Source organism: Adiantum capillus-veneris, chromosome 22 (assembly GCF_014529385.1).
Source record: "Adiantum capillus-veneris isolate H3 chromosome 22, ASM1452938v2, whole genome shotgun sequence".
Lineage (NCBI taxonomy): Eukaryota > Viridiplantae > Streptophyta > Polypodiopsida > Polypodiales > Pteridaceae > Adiantum > Adiantum capillus-veneris.
In genome coordinates this window covers 80,014,439-80,033,268 of record NC_140952.1, presented here as the reverse complement: position 1 = coordinate 80,033,268, position 18,830 = coordinate 80,014,439, and the positions used below count along the sequence as shown (strand labels likewise).

At 42.6% G+C, this 18,830-nt stretch overlaps 1 protein-coding gene across 1 annotated transcript; it reads left to right on the top strand.

The window, feature by feature from the left end:
- Positions 1–15,475: 15,475 nt before the first annotated feature.
- LOC147429651 (uncharacterized) lies at positions 15,476–18,491 on the top strand. The gene is made up of 7 exons (XM_086495916.1): positions 15,476–16,014; positions 16,092–16,284; positions 16,366–16,564; positions 16,769–16,912; positions 17,115–17,219; positions 17,303–17,539; positions 18,189–18,491. The coding sequence occupies exons 1-7, from the start codon at positions 15,696–15,698 to the stop codon at positions 18,270–18,272; spliced, it is 1,281 nt and encodes a 426-aa protein (XP_086352042.1). The 5' UTR covers positions 15,476–15,695; the 3' UTR covers positions 18,273–18,491.
- The last annotated feature ends 339 nt before the right edge of the window (positions 18,492–18,830 follow it).

Genomic DNA, 18,830 nt, shown 5'->3' with positions numbered 1-18,830 from the left:
GAGGTCCAATGAGGCAAAAGCCAGCCTAACTTAGCAGCTAGGGCTCGCCCAAGAGAGAGAGGGGGCTGATTTTTGCTTGGCATTGACACACACACTCTCACACTTGACCATGTGTGAAGGGAAAATACTCTATCTCCTCCCAAGCTTTAATGGAGAGCTCATCACCTACTCCAAGCTTGTGAGATAGAAGCCTACATCAACACTCTCTTGGCATGTGGATGCAAATCCAACCAAGAGCCAAGCTTCAATGCATGCTCATCTTCTCTACCAAGCTAATTACTAAGCTAAGCTATGCTAATATGAGTGATTATGTGAGGAGATGTACTTCTTTCTCGTAAGATACTTCTTTTTCCTCTCAATCTACTCTCATACCCTGCTAGCTCTCACCATCTTCGAAGGTGTGTGAGGTCTTGGGTCTGAGAACGGGGATAATTCAAGTTGTGTTTGATTAAGTGTTTTGCTTGGTGTATGAAGCTTCCATCTTCATTACACTAGCTAGTCTTGAAGGAACACAAAGAATTGTATTGTACAATGTCTCTCTTGATGGGAGAAACCATAATACAAAGCCTTTTGGAGGGGGGACCGGCTCCATGCAAATTCGGTCCTCAACTGTTGTCAATAGCTTAATTGCTCTCTCTCTTTTGAAAGTATTGTCGATGCTATCTAACTAGGTGTTATGCTTTTTGTTGCTCTCTCCACCCAAGCACTCTTGTAATTCTCATTAGGAATCTATTCTAATGAAATGCCCACTATGTTCATGCTAATTTCCGCTACAAATAAGATTTTAGGCCATTAAATGTTACATTGGTATCAGAGCTCAAGGTTTCTCTTTTCTTGCTCAAGAAGGGAGGTCCTCAAGCTAGCTACAAATGGTTGGTATTATTAATTGCCTGTGAGTAAGTAGAATAGGGATTTTTCAGCCTTGCAGTGCGCCTGCCTTTGTGCAGTTAATGGGGCATCACCGTCGAGAGCTATGGTCTTAATAGTGGAGTCCTACGGGGCTTGCCTACGGCTTAACCACTATTGAGCTATTAGAAGCTTGACACGAGCCGGTGCTGTTTTGGTGTCGAAAGACCCTCTCTTCTATTCCTTGCAATTAATGGTATTCGAGCCGCGGGTACAGTAGCTTGAGTGCTTTTTCTAAAGGGGTAAAGAGGAGTAGCAACTAGGGCTTGAAGTGCCAAAGTACACCTAAAAAGTTTACACCTAAAAGTTGTTAGAATGGCTGACAATATTAAAGAGAGTGAAATTAATGTTGATAACTTTGATTTTGCTCATGAGCAAGCTACTAATGATGCTTCAATGCTTGTTAATTATCTTGTTTCTAGGCTTCAACAAGCCATGGGCAATCCATCTCTCCAAAGTGAAGTGCAACGGCAGCTCCGTGCTCACGGGATTCTCCAAGCTCATCACCATGACGAGAGAACACCTAGGAAGCCTCCTTGTGAGACTACCAAAAGAGGTCTCTCTCCGATTCGGGAAGAAGAAGAGAATCCATATGAAGGGCTCAAGAACTTACTTCTTGATGATGCATCTCCTTCCCAAAGGAGAACTCAAGAGCCTCCACCGAAGGAACGAGAAAGAAGCGAGTCTCCCGCCACCTCGGCGGAGATGGCTCCACGAAGACGGCGGGCTAAACGCTCTCCATCACCACCAAAGCGGAGAAGACCATCACACTCTTCTCCACGCCATAATTCAAAGAGGGATGATAAAAAGCAAGAGAAGAAAAAGGCGAGAAAGAGGACACCCTCTTCTCCATCTTCTTCATCCTCTTCCTCTTATGAAAGCTATGGTGAAGACGACAAAGATCAAGACAAGAAAAAGGCGAGAAAGAGGTCACCCTCTTCTCCACCTTCTTCAAATTCTTCATCTTCTGAAGAAAGTGATGGTGCAACTTTTGAACCATCAAAAAGAAGAGGCCATAGGAAATCCTATGCCGCATGGAAGAGGTCGTCCAAGCTGAAGAAATTCAAAGAGGGAGGGAAGAGCATCTCTTTCCTTACCTATGATGGCACCTTCGGTGCTACAGACAAAGTTTTGGCCTTTATCCAGCAATTCGATGCGGCGTTTGGAGATGAGGGCTTCACGGAGTCCTCTAAGCTACGCCATGTAGCTATGCACTTTCAAAAGTCCGCCAGACAATGGTGGTCTAGCCTACGAGCCAACGGTGAAGCTCCACGAACATGGAAGGCTTTAAGAGCTTCCATTATGAAGCAGTTTTTGGCCACCGATGCCAAAGACAAAGTACTCACCGAATGGCGAAGCTTAAAGCTCTCTCCCAATGAATCCATCCACAAATATGTAGACAAGTTTTGGGACCTACAACTCAAAGCCACTGTCTTCAAAAAGTTGGATTTTGGAGAGCAAAAGCAACAATTTTGTGCGGGCTTAACCGAAGAAATGGCGGAGTATGTCAACTCCCAAAGGCCACGTACCATATCGGCGGTAATACACCATACTATGGTGGCCTCGCGAATCAATTTCCAAACGGGGGGTAAAAGAAATAATAAGCCCCCGGAAAACAAAGGTTCCAATGAGCCTAAGGGGAAGGACAATGTCCAAAAGTCTCCTAAGGGCAATTCCAACAAAGCTAAAGAGAAGGGAGTTTACAAAGGAAAGAATAAACTCTCTCCTGAAGAGCTTGAGCGTTATCGTAAAGATAACCGGTGTTTCAAGTGCGGCGAACAAGGGCATGCGTACCGCGCTTGTCCCCAAAAGAACAACCGCCAAGATCCTCCTAGAGCTTCTTTGGTTGAAATCCAAGAGGAGGAGATTCATCAAACTCACCACAAAGGATCTCCTCTATGCCATGCTTGGGGAAAGGTAAGAGAACATGATGCTTTTATTCTCTTTGACCCTGGTTCTACTCACAATTTTATATCTATGGAGTTAGCCACCAAGCTAGGCATACAATCCTACGAGATGGGAGATATCCTACCCGCAGACAGTGCCTTCAAGGGGCAAGAAGCTTCAGTCACTCCCTTAATCGGGAAATTGAGGCTTCATGTCCAAGGCTATGTGGACAAAGAGGATTTCTTTATCTCTCCTCTCAAGCATGAGGATGTAATCCTAGGGGCACCATGGTTTGACCGTCTGGCTGCCAATGTTAAATTTCCTGAAAGGAGAATCTCCTTTAAGTTCAGGGAAAAGGACATGTATATAGATGCTAGGGAGATGGGTAACACCATCCCCATTGTACATACACCAGCTTTCAACAAGTCAATAAAGAGCTCTATTTCCGTGTACATGATTTTTGTTAAAGATTCTCAAAATGAACCTAATGCTTTAGCAAAAGAAAATAAAAGCAACCAAAAGGAATTAGAGTTATCAAATTTTCTCAAGGGGTTTCAAGATGTCTTTATTGACGACATCCCTTGTGAGCTACCTCCTAAACGAGGTAATGACGACCATGCAATTGAACTTCTTCCAGGAAGTTCACCGCCTAACAAACCTCCTTATAGAGTTTCTCAAGCTCAACAAGAGGAGATTATGCGGCAAGTGCATGAGTTAATTGAGAAGGGCATGGTTAGGCCTAGCTCATCTCCATTTTGCTCACCTGTGCTATTAGTGCAAAAGAAAGACGGCACATATCGTATGTGTGTCGACTATAGAGCACTAAATAGGATCACTATCAAGAATAGGTTTCCCGTTCCACGGGTAGAAGACCTATTTGATAAGCTACAAGGATCGACCTACTTCAGTAGGATTGACCTAAAAAGTGGCTATCATCAAATAAGGATAGTTGATCAAGACATTGTAAAGACCGCATTTCGTACTACATTTGGTCTTTACGAATACATTGTCATGCCTTTTGGCTTGACTAATGCACCAGCCACATTTAACCGCTTGATGGAGAAGCTGTTCAGACCTCATCGAACCTTCACTGGAGTGTTCTTTGATGATATTATCATCTACTCTAATTCATTAGAGGAACACAAGCAACACCTCCAGGTAATATTTCAAGTTTTAAGAGAGAATAAACTTTATGTTAATCGAAAGAAAAGTGAATTTTTCTTGCAAGAGATTCAATATTTAGGTCACATTATCTCTCAAGATGGAATCCAAATGGATCCATCCAAGTTAGAGGTAATAAAAGGATGGCCTAAACCAAGGAATCTTCATGAACTAAGAAGCTTTATAGGTATGTGTGCATACTATAGACGCTTCATAGAAAAGTTCTCACAAATTGCGGGACCATTACATGACCTAACAAAGAAAAATGTTAGGTATACGTGGTCTGCTAAGGAGAACAATGCTTTCGAAAAGCTTAAAGAAAAGCTTATCTCTCAACCTGTGCTTACACTACCGGATCTCTCAAAACCATTTGAGGTCCAATGTGATGCTTGTGGTGATTGCCTTGGGGCTGTTTTGCTCCAAGAAGGGCACGCCATAGGCTATGAGAGTCGAAGGCTCGACCCTGTTGAGCAAGCTCTAGGCATATACGAAAAAGAACTCCTTGCAGTTCTACATGCCTTAGACTCATGGAAGCACTATTTATTGGGGACTCCTTTCATTCTGCGAACGGATCACCAAAGTCTTAAGTACTTCATGACGCAGACCAAGCTCTCCGACAAACAAATGAGGTGGGCAAATTTCCTTTCGCAATTTCATTTTCATATTGCTCACATTGCTGGCAAGCATAATCAAGTAGCCGATGCACTCTCAAGACGACCGAGAGTGAATGCGGTTTCCATAGCAACTCACAATGATCTATCTTCAATGATAGATGAGTATGCTATTGATCCCGATTTTAGAGATGTGATTTCAGCCCTTGCATTAGGGAAGAAAGAAGAACCATTTACTTTACAAGATGGTTATCTTCTCTATGGCAATAGACTATGCGTTACTAACTCACTACGTGAGAAAGTAATGTATGAATCTCATGCTCCCCCATATGCGGGGCATAGAGGGATTCAGTCTACCCTAAAGGGAATTGAAACATCGATTAAGGCACACTACGGGCAAGAATCCTACGGGCCACCAAAAATACTATGCTAAACTAGCAAAAAGGTACTATGGTCCCTTCCAGATTCTTAGGCCAATCAATGAGATGGCCTATCAACTTAAGTTGCCCAATCATTGGCTCATACACAATGCTTTTCATGTGAGCCTTTTAAAGCCTTACAAAGGAGAGCCACCTCAAGAACCAACTATTGAAGACCCACCGGAGATCGAAGACCACGAGGAGGTGCTACAGCCCGAGTCCATTCTCCGACATGAAGACAAGGTATTAAGAGGCGGTAAGACTATCAGACGATATCTTATTAAGTTTAAGAATTATCCTTTTGAAGATGCTAGATGGATGCAAGGCATACAATTAAAGGATAACCTAAACCTTGTCAATGCTTACAATGCTTCCCAAGAGTAAGCAAATGTACAAAATGTTAAAAATGAACAAAAATTTTTGTCTTATAAGACTCTCTTTTTCTTGATTTGTGCACAAAAATAAAGTAGTATGCATGCTTAGATCAAGTTTGTGGAGACGACGTCTCCCAAACACCAAGTAGAGCTTGTCACTCTACTATGGAAGACTGATAGGACTAATGTGCAGACATGCTTGCGGCAGCCTCAGGCTCTCAAGCGCCAAATGGACTAGTCATCCATTATGGAATGATGTCGTAGGGTAACATAGGGATCCTCTACCCGCTAAGAAAAGGACTCATGCATATGCTTTATCTTCTCTACACCATAGTCGAGGACGACTATGATTTCAAGAGAGAGGTAATGTCATAATAATCAATATCTAATTCTCCTAAATGATTTTCTCATATTAAACTGATCATTTAATGTGGGGAAGTGCCAAGGGAGAAAAAGCTAGAATATTGGTTAAGTTAGCAGACCGGCCACAGTAGGGATCCAAAGGAGGGAAAATAGGGATCCAAAGGGGGGGCCATCTGCAAAAGAGCCATGTGAAACAATGGGCCAAAAAGACCCTAAGGTTCAGCCCATTAAGACTTCCAAAATGCTAAGGTTCCAAAATTCAAAGGTTGTGTCCAAAGGTTAACCCTAGGGAAAATTGGATGCTTAAGTGTGAGCTCAAAAAGTCTTTGCATATCCCTACATGGGAGGGGGCGAGCCCCAAAGCTAGGGGATGAGAGAGAAAGCTACACACACACACACAGGCTCCCTTTACACAAAGGGAATGAGGGACACATGTCAGCTCCCTAGGCCAGATGCCCACAAGGTGTGCCCAATTCCTATTGGAAGACCCTTGAAGTGGACCAATGAGAATTAAGCTAGAGTAAATCTAGTTTAATTAATTTAAAAACATTTAATAAAAGAAACCAATAAGAATTAAGTGTCCTAGAAGACTATTGGGCAGTCTCCCAAGGGGTCCAATGAGCATTCAGGAGCCCCATGGCTTGCCTGATTCCTATTGGCCAGGAGGCAAAGGGGTCCAATGAGAGTTTAGTTTAATTATTTAATTATCTAAAGCTCTCACAAAAGGGGAAAGGGGGACACATGTCAGAAGGCTATCACTTATGCTGCTTAATCCCTATTGGCTTGACCTGGGGAGGTCCAATGAGGCAAAAGCCAGCCTAACTTAGCAGCTAGGGCTCGCCCAAGAGAGAGAGGGGGCTGATTTTTGCTTGGCATTGACACACACACTCTCACACTTGACCATGTGTGAAGGGAAAATACTCTATCTCCTCCCAAGCTTTAATGGAGAGCTCATCACCTACTCCAAGCTTGTGAGATAGAAGCCTACATCAACACTCTCTTGGCATGTGGATGCAAATCCAACCAAGAGCCAAGCTTCAATGCATGCTCATCTTCTCTACCAAGCTAATTACTAAGCTAAGCTATGCTAATATGAGTGATTATGTGAGGAGATGTACTTCTTTCTCGTAAGATACTTCTTTTTCCTCTCAATCTACTCTCATACCCTGCTAGCTCTCACCATCTTCGAAGGTGTGTGAGGTCTTGGGTCTGAGAACGGGGATAATTCAAGTTGTGTTTGATTAAGTGTTTTGCTTGGTGTATGAAGCTTCCATCTTCATTACACTAGCTAGTCTTGAAGGAACACAAAGAATTGTATTGTACAATGTCTCTCTTGATGGGAGAAACCATAATACAAAGCCTTTTGGAGGGGGGACCGGCTCCATGCAAATCCGGTCCTCAACTGTTGTCAATAGCTTAATTGCTCTCTCTTTTGAAAGTATTGTCGATGCTATCTAACTAGGTGTTATGCTTTTTGTTGCTCTCTCCACCCAAGCACTCTTGTAATTCTCATTAGGAATCTATTCTAATGAAATGCCCACTATGTTCATGCTAATTTCCGCTACAAATAAGATTTTAGGCCATTAAATGTTACATCACTGGACTAGTTGAGCCAAAAAATAAAAAAAATAATTAAAAAAAGGTATATTATGGCCTCTTTGTGTGTAAATATTTCATTGTATATATGGCCTAAATATAGGGAATTTTATAATTATTTTGGTATTTTATTTAAATATTTATACTTAGGTGTGTGTTTTATTAAACCTGTGTATGCCTTCTTTCATCCTCTTATACCATAAGTATATTTTTTTGCCAATGTGTACAGACTCTAACCTCATATTTTTCTCTTATACAAATCACTCCCACATTTTCACCCTCACTCTCGTGAAAACAAAAAAATGATTTCTACTCCCTGAGTCACGTTTATTATATTATTTTCATACCTTTTCCTCTTTCACCCAAAATAATACAAAGAGGGATCATATCATTCCAATATCTTTCCATATCCATAATTTCTCCATATTTTTTATTATTATTTTTACTCATTATTCTAACACCATGTGCTTATTGAGCTAAAATCCATGAATAGTCCATACACTAGTCCATACACTAGCATCAAACTTGTTGTTTGCATCTCAAGTGTCCTCTTGAGATTCTCATTCTCAACCACAAGTACCCTTAGTGTGCCATTATCCATTGCAAGTGCTCGTAAGTCTTCGCCTTGTTTGTTTACAGTCTCTTGCAATGATACCAAGTACGCCATGATCATGGTTTCAGATGTCGTTGGCTAGGTGGTTGTGTTGCTATCTCCACACTTAGGAGATTTTGGATAATTTTCCACAATGGTTGTGGACCTTGTTGAAGAAGAAGAACCCTTGCAAGTGCCAGAAGACATTGTATGTAAAATAAGAGACGAGAGTCAATTTTCTTGAACATGTTCACTTTGAAAATGCTGCTACAGAAATGCCTTCCATAACTCTGAAAATATCTGTCTTTACATCAATGCGTAGAGGGCTTTGTGCTCTTCAATTGAAGCTATAGATCACCCAAATCGGAGTTCGGATGAAGAAGTTATGATCAAAAGAGTGAATTGATGTCTACTAGGTCAAAAAACGGCTACATTTTGTGTGTGTGTGTGTGTGTGTGTGTGTGTGTGTGTGTGTGTGAGAGAGAGAGAGAGAGAGAGAGAGAGAGAGAGAGAGAGAGAGAGAGAGCTTATGGAGGTAGAAACTGACAAAGATAGAGAAAGAAACATGGAGGGAGCGACTCTAACAGCATCCCAGAGAAAAATATTTTAATAGAGACAAAGAAAGAGAGAGAAGAAAGAGACACAGAGGGGGAGTGAGTGTGAGACATAGTGAAAGATACTCATGAAGATAACGAAGATATGGACAGAGAGACAGAGAGAGAAAAGGAGGCAGATAACATGGAGAGGAAAATAGAGAAACAAACAGAGGTAGAGGCATACACAAACAGAGTCAAATCCTCAAAGGTAAAGGCATACACAGACAGAGGTAAAGGCATACATAGACACAGTCGAAACCTCAGAGGTATACAGAGAAAAGAAAGAGGCAAATAGAGAAACAAACAGAGGTAAAGGCATACACAAACAGAGTCGAAACCTCAAAGGCATAAGGAGAAAAGGAAGAGTTGAAAGGACCTACCACCGAGCTTCTAGACATGTACTCTCTCTCTATCACTCTCTCTCTCTCTCAAGCTTTTAGGTATACACACACACACACACACACACACACACACACACACACACACACACACACACACAAATCTTGCACAGTCGCCCTCAATCTGAGAGAGAGAGAGAGAGAGAGAGAGAGAGAGAGAGAGAGAGAGAGAGAGAGAGAGAGAGAGAGAGAGAGAGAGAGAGAGAGAGAGAGAGAGATGAGATTGAGGGCGACTGTGCAAGATTTGTGTGTGTGTGTGTGTGTGTGTGTGTGTGTACCTAAAAGAGGGGGAGGGAGGCTTTGTTTCGGTGAGTACTACCATATTGCTAGGCTTCCTGTAGTCTATGGAGTCACAATACACTTTAATATAGCCCTGGTTACTCTAAAAAGCCACACACACACAGAGAGAGAGAGAGAGAGAGAGAGAGAGAGAGAGAGAGAGAGAGAGAGAGAGAGAGAGAGAGAGAGAGAGAGCGAGAGAGAGAGAGAGAGAGAGAGAGAGAGAGAGAGAGAGAGAGAGAGAGAGAGAGAGTGGAGGGGGGCTTTGTTTCGGTGAGTACTACCATAGTGCTATGCTTCCTGTAGTCTATGGAGTCACAATACACTTTAATATAGCCCTGGTTACTCTAAAAAGCCACACACACACACACACACACACACACACACAGAGAGAGAGAGAGAGAGAGAGAGAGAGAGAGAGAGAGAGAGAGAGAGAGAGAGAGAGAGAGAGAGAGAGAGAGAGAGAGAGAGAGAGAGAGAGAGAGAGAGAGAGATCGCCCCCATACTGCCTCAAGAGTGGAGGGTGGATAGGTTATAGCAGGTTACATTTTACCTTAGTCTTGAGGCCTTATGGGGGCGGTCTTTGAGAGAGAGAGAGAGAGAGAGAGAGAGAGAGAGAGAGAGAGAGAGAGAGAGAGAGAGAGAGAGAGAGAGAGAGAGAGAGAGAGAGAGAGAGAGAGAGAGAGAGGTGACTATTTTTTTCAGGTACAATAAGACAAAAAATAAGGCAATTGGATCGGGACCCCGAATCCATTGTGCCAGGGAGATTTGAAGATGGGGCTAGGAGTTTCAACATTTTACAAACCAACAAAAAACAAAATATAGATTTTACTGCAAAGGAGCCCGACAATGAGGATGAATCTGAACGTCCTACAATTGCAAGCCCATCTCAAATACCAATGGTTACAATTACAAGCCCATCTGAAATACCAATGGCTTTCGAGATGGAAGAAGAGATTGAAGAGAGAGATGACTAATCGGAGGATGAAGCTTTGGTTAAGCTAAGAGATATTGCAAAAAGTGCACAAAGAAGACCCTCAATGAAACAGGACTTTGACTTCTCGGCCCCGGCCTTGGGGGGCGCATCACTAAGAAATCCACTATATCAAGTGCGTTCAAGAGGTATTTTAAAAACCCCTTAACTAAGATTTTATGCCTAATAAAACAACCCTTATTTACTTTTATGAAACTAATGGTTTTTTTATAACATTGAATATATATAACCCCTTCTGTTAATATAATCCTGTTAAATTTTCTCAATTTATCTAATAAAAAACCCATTCATTTGAACTCACATGGTACACTTACATTTTTTAAGGTGAACCCCCTGAGGCCCCGACTCAGACAGCCGGCCCATAAGTGTCTGACAGTAAAGAAATGCAAAAGACCTGATATCCTTTTCATGAACCTGCCATTGCTTGTGATGAGGCCTTGTTTGCTTTTGCTCATGAATCTGGTGCCTCCGATGTCTTCCACCTTCTTGCAGAGAAGCTCAACAAACCTCTTCCTCTCGAAGAGATAATCCACGAGCATGCAGTGTACTTAACCCAGGAAAGAACAGAGTTCCTCAAATGCATGGAGAAAGGGATGGTTATATCAGTTGGGAAACCATGCATTCACCTTCTTGATTGTTTTCCAGGTAAGAAGGGATCAAATGCACTTTACAAGAAATACAGCCAGCTCACCCCTTCTTACAGGCCGTTTTGGTATCCAATGCACAAGAGGGATTGCAAGACTATAACAGAACCCATAGGGTTTATTTGATATTTGCATTGTCTATACCTAGAGCTTCCAACACATGGTGAAGAGCTCCTTTTAGAGGATGTAATGAAAAAGATGCAAACAAGGAGGAAGAGGAAGAAAGAACACTGATAGAGTTGGAAGAGCAGATTGATGAAGAGAGGGAAGCAGAAAATACCAAAAACCTTGATATAATTGCAATTAAAAACACTCTATCAAAGAAACCATTAGATGATGATCCTGTAAACCTAGATGCTTGGGGTTTGGTTGTGTCCATACTGCCCAAATTCCACTTTGATGGCAGGGCATATATTTTGCTAACAGACATCCAGAATGTATTTAATATGCGAGAGGACTATGCATAGGCAAAGTTTGCCAAATTTGAAGAGGAGTGATTTTTCGTGGAATATATTTGCGATTCTTTGTGTTCGATGAAGAACTAGATGCATCCGAAGTATTGAACTTTGCCATTGGTTGGCATTTAAATGGAGTGTCCCACCAATTGAAAATAAAATTTTGATCCCTATTGGAATTTTTAAATCCTTAGAGCTTCATCACACTTAAGAGCCTTGACCATGTGTGAACGGGCTCACTTAATACCATTCACGATTGAGCGAGCATATTTAAAGACAACGAAGGGAGCCCGGGATATCTGGCTACGTCTAAGGATCACTGTTTAACAGGATGGCTCCGATGAAGAGAGTCGCAATTGAGGTCCAAACGTGGATGCTCAAGCCCTCTTAGTCGGTTTCAATGCAGGACCACATCAACAAGCTTCAAGGGATGCAGCACAATGTGCAGGCAGCCGGCAAAACCATCTCATCCAAAGATATGGCCATCACTCTTTTGTCTCAACTTCCTGACAGTTATGGTAATTTTTATTCTTCTTTGATTACCGCGAGGCGGATGACTGATTTGACATGGGAAGAGCTAGCTCCCACGGTGTTAGATCAGGAGGACAAGTTCAAGAACACCTCTGGAAACAGAGGGGGTTCAGTTGGCTTGATGGGCCAGTGTTCAAGGAACCAAAATCAGAAGAATAAACAGCAAACCAAAGGCAAGCAACAACAGTCCAAGGATGATCGGAAGCAAGATGCTTCGAAGTAGGAGGTGACATGCTTTGATTGTGGCGAGATTGGCCACGTACGTCGCAATTGTCCAAAGAAATCTACCAAGGCGAAGGAGACTGTAGTTGTGGCTTGACCAGGGGCCTTTGTGCATATAGACCTTCTGATGACTCTGACAAGGAGGCTTTCCTTACATCATCTTCGTCTCAAGAGTGGATAGTGGACAGTTGCGCTTCCAAGCACATGACACCATTGAGGGATGGTCTCCAGCATCTTCAGGCAAAGAAAGGGAAGGTGTTCATTGGCGACAAGACATCCGTTCCCATTCATGGGATTGGCAATCTCAAAATAATTCCAAACGGCAAGGGGGGTATGTTTACTTCCAAGGTGCTGTATGTTCTAGATCTCGGTTATCACCTACTCTTAGTGAAGGAGCTTTGCCATCTTGGCCTTCTCATTGAGCTTTTTGAGGATCATGTGTGGATTCGGAATAAGATTTCAAAGAAATTGGTCAGTGAAGGATATGAGGAGCATGGAGTGTACAAGCTATAGGATTTCCGGGCTCTAGCTGATTACCTTACTGCTTCTTCCATAGGTGACTTGTGGCATGCCAGGTTTGGGCATCTCAACTATGACTATCTGAGGCAGGCTTTCAAGAGTTAGTTGGTGCGAGGGCTACCGGATATTGAGGTGCAGAAGAACACTTGTAGCTCTTGTTTGCAAGGGAAGCAACATCGGGAGCCTTTTCCAAAAAAGGCGTCTAGAAGGGCCACCTAGCCGTTGGAGCTAGTACACATGGACTTGTGCGGGCCTATGTAGAACACTTCTCTTGGTGGAAGTGAGTATTTTATGCTCATTGTGGATGATTTCAACTGGCTCACTTGGGTTTTCTATTTGAAACATAAAAGTGAAGCCTTCCTCAGTCTCAAAGAATGGATAGCGCTAATGGAGAAAGAATCAGGTCACTCTATCAAAACAATCAGGGTTGATAAAGGTGGGGAATTCACCCTCGGGGAGATGTAGAGGTTTTGTGCAAGTAAAGGCATCAAGTGGGAGTTTGCCAATACAAGCGCACCATTGGAGAATGGTGTCGTGGAAAGGAAGAACAGGACAGTGGTGGAGATGGCTAGGACTATGCTGGCCCACAGTACTTTACCACAAACGTTTTGGATGGAGGCGGTTTGTACTACGGTGCATACTCTGAACAGGTCTCCGACAGCAAATGTTCCAGGGAAGACTCCTTTCGAGGCCTATTTTGGTAGCAAACCAGATGTCTCTTACTTTCGAGTTTTCAGGTGTGATGCCTATGCATATATTCCAAAGACTCAGAGGGGGAAGATGGATTCCAAGTCGGAGAGACAAATCTTTGTAGGATACAACTCTCTTTCCACATGATACAGGTTGTATGATCCTACAACATAGAAGGTTGTGGTCAGCCGGGACGAGAAGAGTGCTCCTAAGGGGATTCTTCCTCAGCAGGGTCAACCTCAAGTGGATGAGCGTCCACTTATGCTAGGAGATGTAGGTGACAGTTGGCAGCCCAACATCTTCCCATGCTCATCAGAAGTCCCCACTGCGACTCCTACTCCAGTAGCTATTCCAGGAGATGTGCCGGATCTAGAATATCCCGTGGATGAGGAGATTTTGGAGGATATGGATGAGCCACAAGTTGGTTATGATAAGGAGGGGGAGTCCTATAGACTGCCTCCTATTTGGGCTCATCAGACAATGCGCGATTCGGGCATTGAGGGCATTACTCTAGAGTGGGAGGATATAGGAGGCCCACGACGACCTCATCGGATTTGAGAGCAGAGTCGTGTTGGTGAGGTTCTTAATGTCAACTATGGGTTGATGACTTTTGCTATTCAAGACTGGGAGCCTACCGATGTTGGTGAGGCTCTCAGCCAAGATGTTTGGAAGACTGCGATGGAGCAAGAGATCGATGCCATCGAAAGGAATGGCACATGGAAGTTAGTACCTCATCCAGCGAAACGGAAGGCGGGTCTTCAAAACCAAGTCTCGGAGTGATGTCACTCTTGACAAGGATAAGGCGAGATTGTTAGAATTATGCATCTGATATGGGAATATTTATTTTGTCTATTTATGTCATTTTATTTATTTGTCCTACTTGGGTCGGGCAATTCCCATTTGCGAGTATATAAACCCCAAGCCCACCATTGTATCCTCACTCAGTCATTGCTAATCAAAGTCAAGCATTGTTCGTGTCCTCACTCTCTCTCATTCTCTTTCTCTCTCGTCTCTCTCGCATCACCGAGGTGTGCTTCTGCGCGTTGTCAATTCTGACATGGTATCAGAGCATAGGCTCTAGCGATCCTTGGACGCTTTTGTGCGAAGAGAAGACAAGGAAGAGATTGGGTTGCGTTTTTTGCTGATTAGGGAATTTTTATGCAGAAATTTATTTTTGAAAAACGGCTCGCGTAAATCTCAAGGAAAGCGGCGTTCTGCACGTTTTTCCGTCTCACGAGCACAGTGGGATTCTGCACAGATATTTCGGATTTCGTGACGCACAAGTTGGAAGGTTGCGTTTTTTTTTTCAACACTTGCAATGTTTTCAAGCCCAGAAGAGGAGGAAATCATCTATTCTATATATATTAAGCATAGAGACATTGCGATGGAGGAGTTCCATGTTGCAGCTGTACATACGGCCACAGAGCAGTCATCATTTTTATCTTCTTCGCGCTATTGAACCAGAGGGGGATTGGGAAGTGATAACTTCAATGTAACCGAGAGCATACACCCCTCACAAAAGAAAGAGAGAGAGAGAGAGAGAGAGAGAGAGAGAGAGAGAGGCACGTTAGCAGGATAGGGGGCTGATCAAAGCTCTTAAAAGGTGCATTGAAATCGTGTGTTGACGTTCAAAGCACATGCATCTGGCAAGGAACAAGCTTGACAAACTATGTAGTATGGACGTGATGTGTTCGCTGTTCATTGTTGGCTCAAGCCTACGTGGCAGCCCTTGGCCTTGTGCGGCTGGAGTGCTTCTTCATGTGTGAGGTGGGTAGCTAGCTCACATTGGGATGCCACGTGAGTAGCTCGCGTTTGACAAAACACATGCCGACTAGATCACAACGGGCAAAAGCCGCTTGCTCCTCCAATGAGATATCGCGCTCACAAGAAATGCAAAAGATGGCCGGCCTGGTTGGGGTACAGTGTTAGAAAAAAACCGGGGTCTTGGTGTATTTTAACCGGCTGAAATTATAAAATCCCGTTTAGATTTTGAGCTTGCACTTAAGAAAACCGACAAATTTACACGAGTTTCTGTGTAATTACCGGCAAAAGCTTCAAATTTTGACCTATAAACCGAAAGAATTTCAAAATTTTCCTTGTTTTGATAGGCTAGAAAAAATGTATTTTTCCAGTACATTTTTCCTAGCCCTGTTGGGGTGGCCATCTTCACTCAAAAAGATGGCCCCTAAAAGTTACAAGTGGACGTCCAACTTATAGACATTGGAGACGTATTAGTGTGACTTTAGAACTGGAGGCGTGCAAGCGGGGCGTAACATTCTACACGCCTCGCATGAAGCTGATGATGCAGGCCAAAAGTAAAAAGAAAAAGGTAACAGGAGATACCGTTAAGCATGATTCACTCTCTGCATCCCCTTCTTCAAATCTCTCTCTCTGCATTTTTTTATATGGGTAAGCAGCTGTGCATTATCATCTGCATTTCTGCTACACAAATCATATCATGTCTTACATTCCGCCGCACTTGCGAGATAACAAACCCAAGCCTACCCCTGCAATTTCTGAACAAACTACAGAAATGCCATACATTCCCCCGCATTTTCGCCTTTCTGATCAAGGCAAACCAGCTACCAGTAGTACCCCACTTTCCCCTCCATCTTCATCCACCCAACATCCACAGTTTAGTTTCCGTTCATCTTCCGACATCATCTACAAGTTCATTGTTCTACTCCATATGAGCTGCCAGCATGTGAAATTCGCAACATTCGATCGGGAGACCTTCGCCCACTTGCAGTGTCTCCAACTTTACACACTCACTCCAGGTTTTGTGTATTTGCACTGTACATGAAATTTGTTATGTGTGTTTGGGTTTTATTCACCTTTTTATTCATGACTACAGACCTTGATAATCCTGGTCAGCTAAATTCAACTGAGGTTATTGGGCATATACCCAGAAATCCTGTGAATGTTTGGAAAGAGGATCTTAAGGAAGTGTTAGATAAGTTTGGGAGATTCGCTTGTGCAGAATGTCGCAACAGGATCGTTCCGACATTTTTTCTCCAATTTGGAAGGAACCTTTTTCACAATCACAGGTCCGTCTCCCTTTCGAAGCCATGTCCACTCTGTACATACATGATGGGGTTGTGGTTCTGAAAAAATCAACAGTCTTGCAGATTTCAAAAAAGTCAACAGTCTTGCAGAGTTCCTTGGGTTAGTAGCTACACTCCTGAAAATCTGGAGAGGAACTTTGAAACACGAAGATTGTCAAAGACATTCGACCCTAACTTGTCCATGGAAGAGTTTGTTTTTCTACGAAAATTTGCACACAAGAATGCTCTGCATACCCACTGGGGGGAGCAAATTAGAGTCCAGGTTATCTCAAACCTGTATTTGTTAAAACTGTTTTTTGACATGAGCAGGCTATCGCTGTGGATTGACGTGGGCTGGAACAATCAATCCTGCCCATTTGAATGTGCCTGTGTTTGAAACCTGACACCATATGCGTGTGTATGTGTACGTGTTACAATGCTTGTGTTGCAACTTCTGGAAAAGAAAACTTGTTCTGAATGATTGTAGGTTGAAGATGTGATGAAACCAGGATCAGACTTATGGTGTATATGCTCAATTTCTGAGCATAATGAACAGAGTGTTAATCCTGGCATGCGGGATGACATATTAGAAATCAAGGGTTCTGCAAAAAGCGTTCTAGAGTTGAAAGAGGTAAACAGCCTTACCTTTGGTTCCGAGGTTATAACAGATTTGGTGAAAAGGCGAGCACTGTGACATGTGTGGAAAGGCAGTATCATCATTAAACAACCTAGTTAAGGTTATTGCACCACATGTATGTATGCAGGCAGCAAGTAAGAAGATTTGTTCTTTCTGTTTCTAATCATTGCACTTTTGTAATACAAAACATTTTCAGGTCATGTTACTCCCTGTTAGGCACATGATTGGTGATGTTGCATGCGTAGGGAAGATTGCTGATATACGATTAGCATTTCTCACGCATGAGTACCCTGAGCTAACTGTAAGTTTGAGGGTAGTTATTGGCATGCCCTAGTTTAAAAACAAGTCCACTAACAGCTGCTCCCTTTTCATAATTCGTATCAGGAAATGGAACTGTCTGATCTCAAGTCACTTTTGAACAAAGCATCCATTGATAGCAGAGGCGTGCACTGGCCTTCTGACAGCGACAGGGATTCATCTTCTGGAAGGTTTAAGGTTGTGGGGAAAACGCACTCGATATTCAGTGTAGTGATTGGTGGGGGAATGAAATGGCATCTCATTGATTTTAAGAGTGCATATCAAGTGTACGTAGAACCTATCATTTGCGAAGAGTTTTGTGAGGTAAGCTTACAGTACTTGAAGGTCATGACTTTGTCATCTTCTTCTTAATGTGAGATATGATTTTGGGCCATGTCTGTCACAGATACTTGAGATTTGGAAGCTGTAATCATTAGGTTACAGCTGAAACATTGCTTCATGCTTTTCTGAAGGTTCTCAAAATGATCTGCATTGATTCCTTCCCTAGATTACTCGGGATTGGGGCTTTTACTTGTGTGCAGTGTGACGAATCATTATAGTACTCAAGGGGGTGCTGGGTTAACACAATTGTCTATCATGATGATGCCTCATTTATTCACTCAATGTCCTTGTTTTTCTAACATTGCTTATGAAAGCACCTATTGTATTGCTACAAAATTCAGATCCTCATGTTTGTCCTTAATGATTTGAGGGAGGGTGAGACTGCGTAAGCCTTTAGCTGCTTTAGCTATGCAGGCCTTTACATGTAAGGGAAGCTAATTAGCCAGATCCCCTGTTTTAGTAGATTTGAGAGAAACTTTTGTGCCCACAAAAATCTCATTGTGTCCCAGCTGATATGAATTTGTGTTGCCTCAACAATAGTGAAGCCAATGATCAGTACTCAGCCACATTATGAGATTATCATGGAATTATGGTAATTCATTGGAATTTTGTGTGTCATGCTTATATGTAGGGGAAGGAGGACTGGAACACAGAGCAGGCGATTTTGTCGATGGAGGAATTATTACTACGCGTATGGGCAGATTGCATAGCATGAAGGTTTTACACATCGACATGACTTATAGCAGCTTGTGAGCTGTTTTTGTTCCCTAGCATTTTTTTCCAGATGCTTTTGTAGAATACTAGTAGACGACTCATCGCTGAGATTGTCTTGGACTTCATACACTTTCCCCACCACCTGAATATGGATGCTACAACTTGAGAAATACAATGGTTTCATCTGCTCTATACATATTGCTACATGTATTTTCAAGTACTCCTATGTATGAAAGTGTCTCATGAATCTTTTTTGAAGGGCTGCAAAACTCCTCTTTCACCCATTTCAAATAATCACCTCTTGGATAAAAAAAATTGAGCTATAGTGTGTCGGCTGTAGCATCTGGGATGGTCTTCACTTCACACCATTTGCGGAAGAAACGACAGACATGTATGAACCCCAAATGCCCATATAGTGGATGTTTATGTAAATGTGACAGTTTTTTTCCTTTTTTTTTTTTCAACAGAAAACAAATCTAATTTTATACCAGAGTCGTGTAGAAAAGCACTAATAAATACAAAGAACAGGAATGGAAATAGAACAGGTTGACGCAATGTT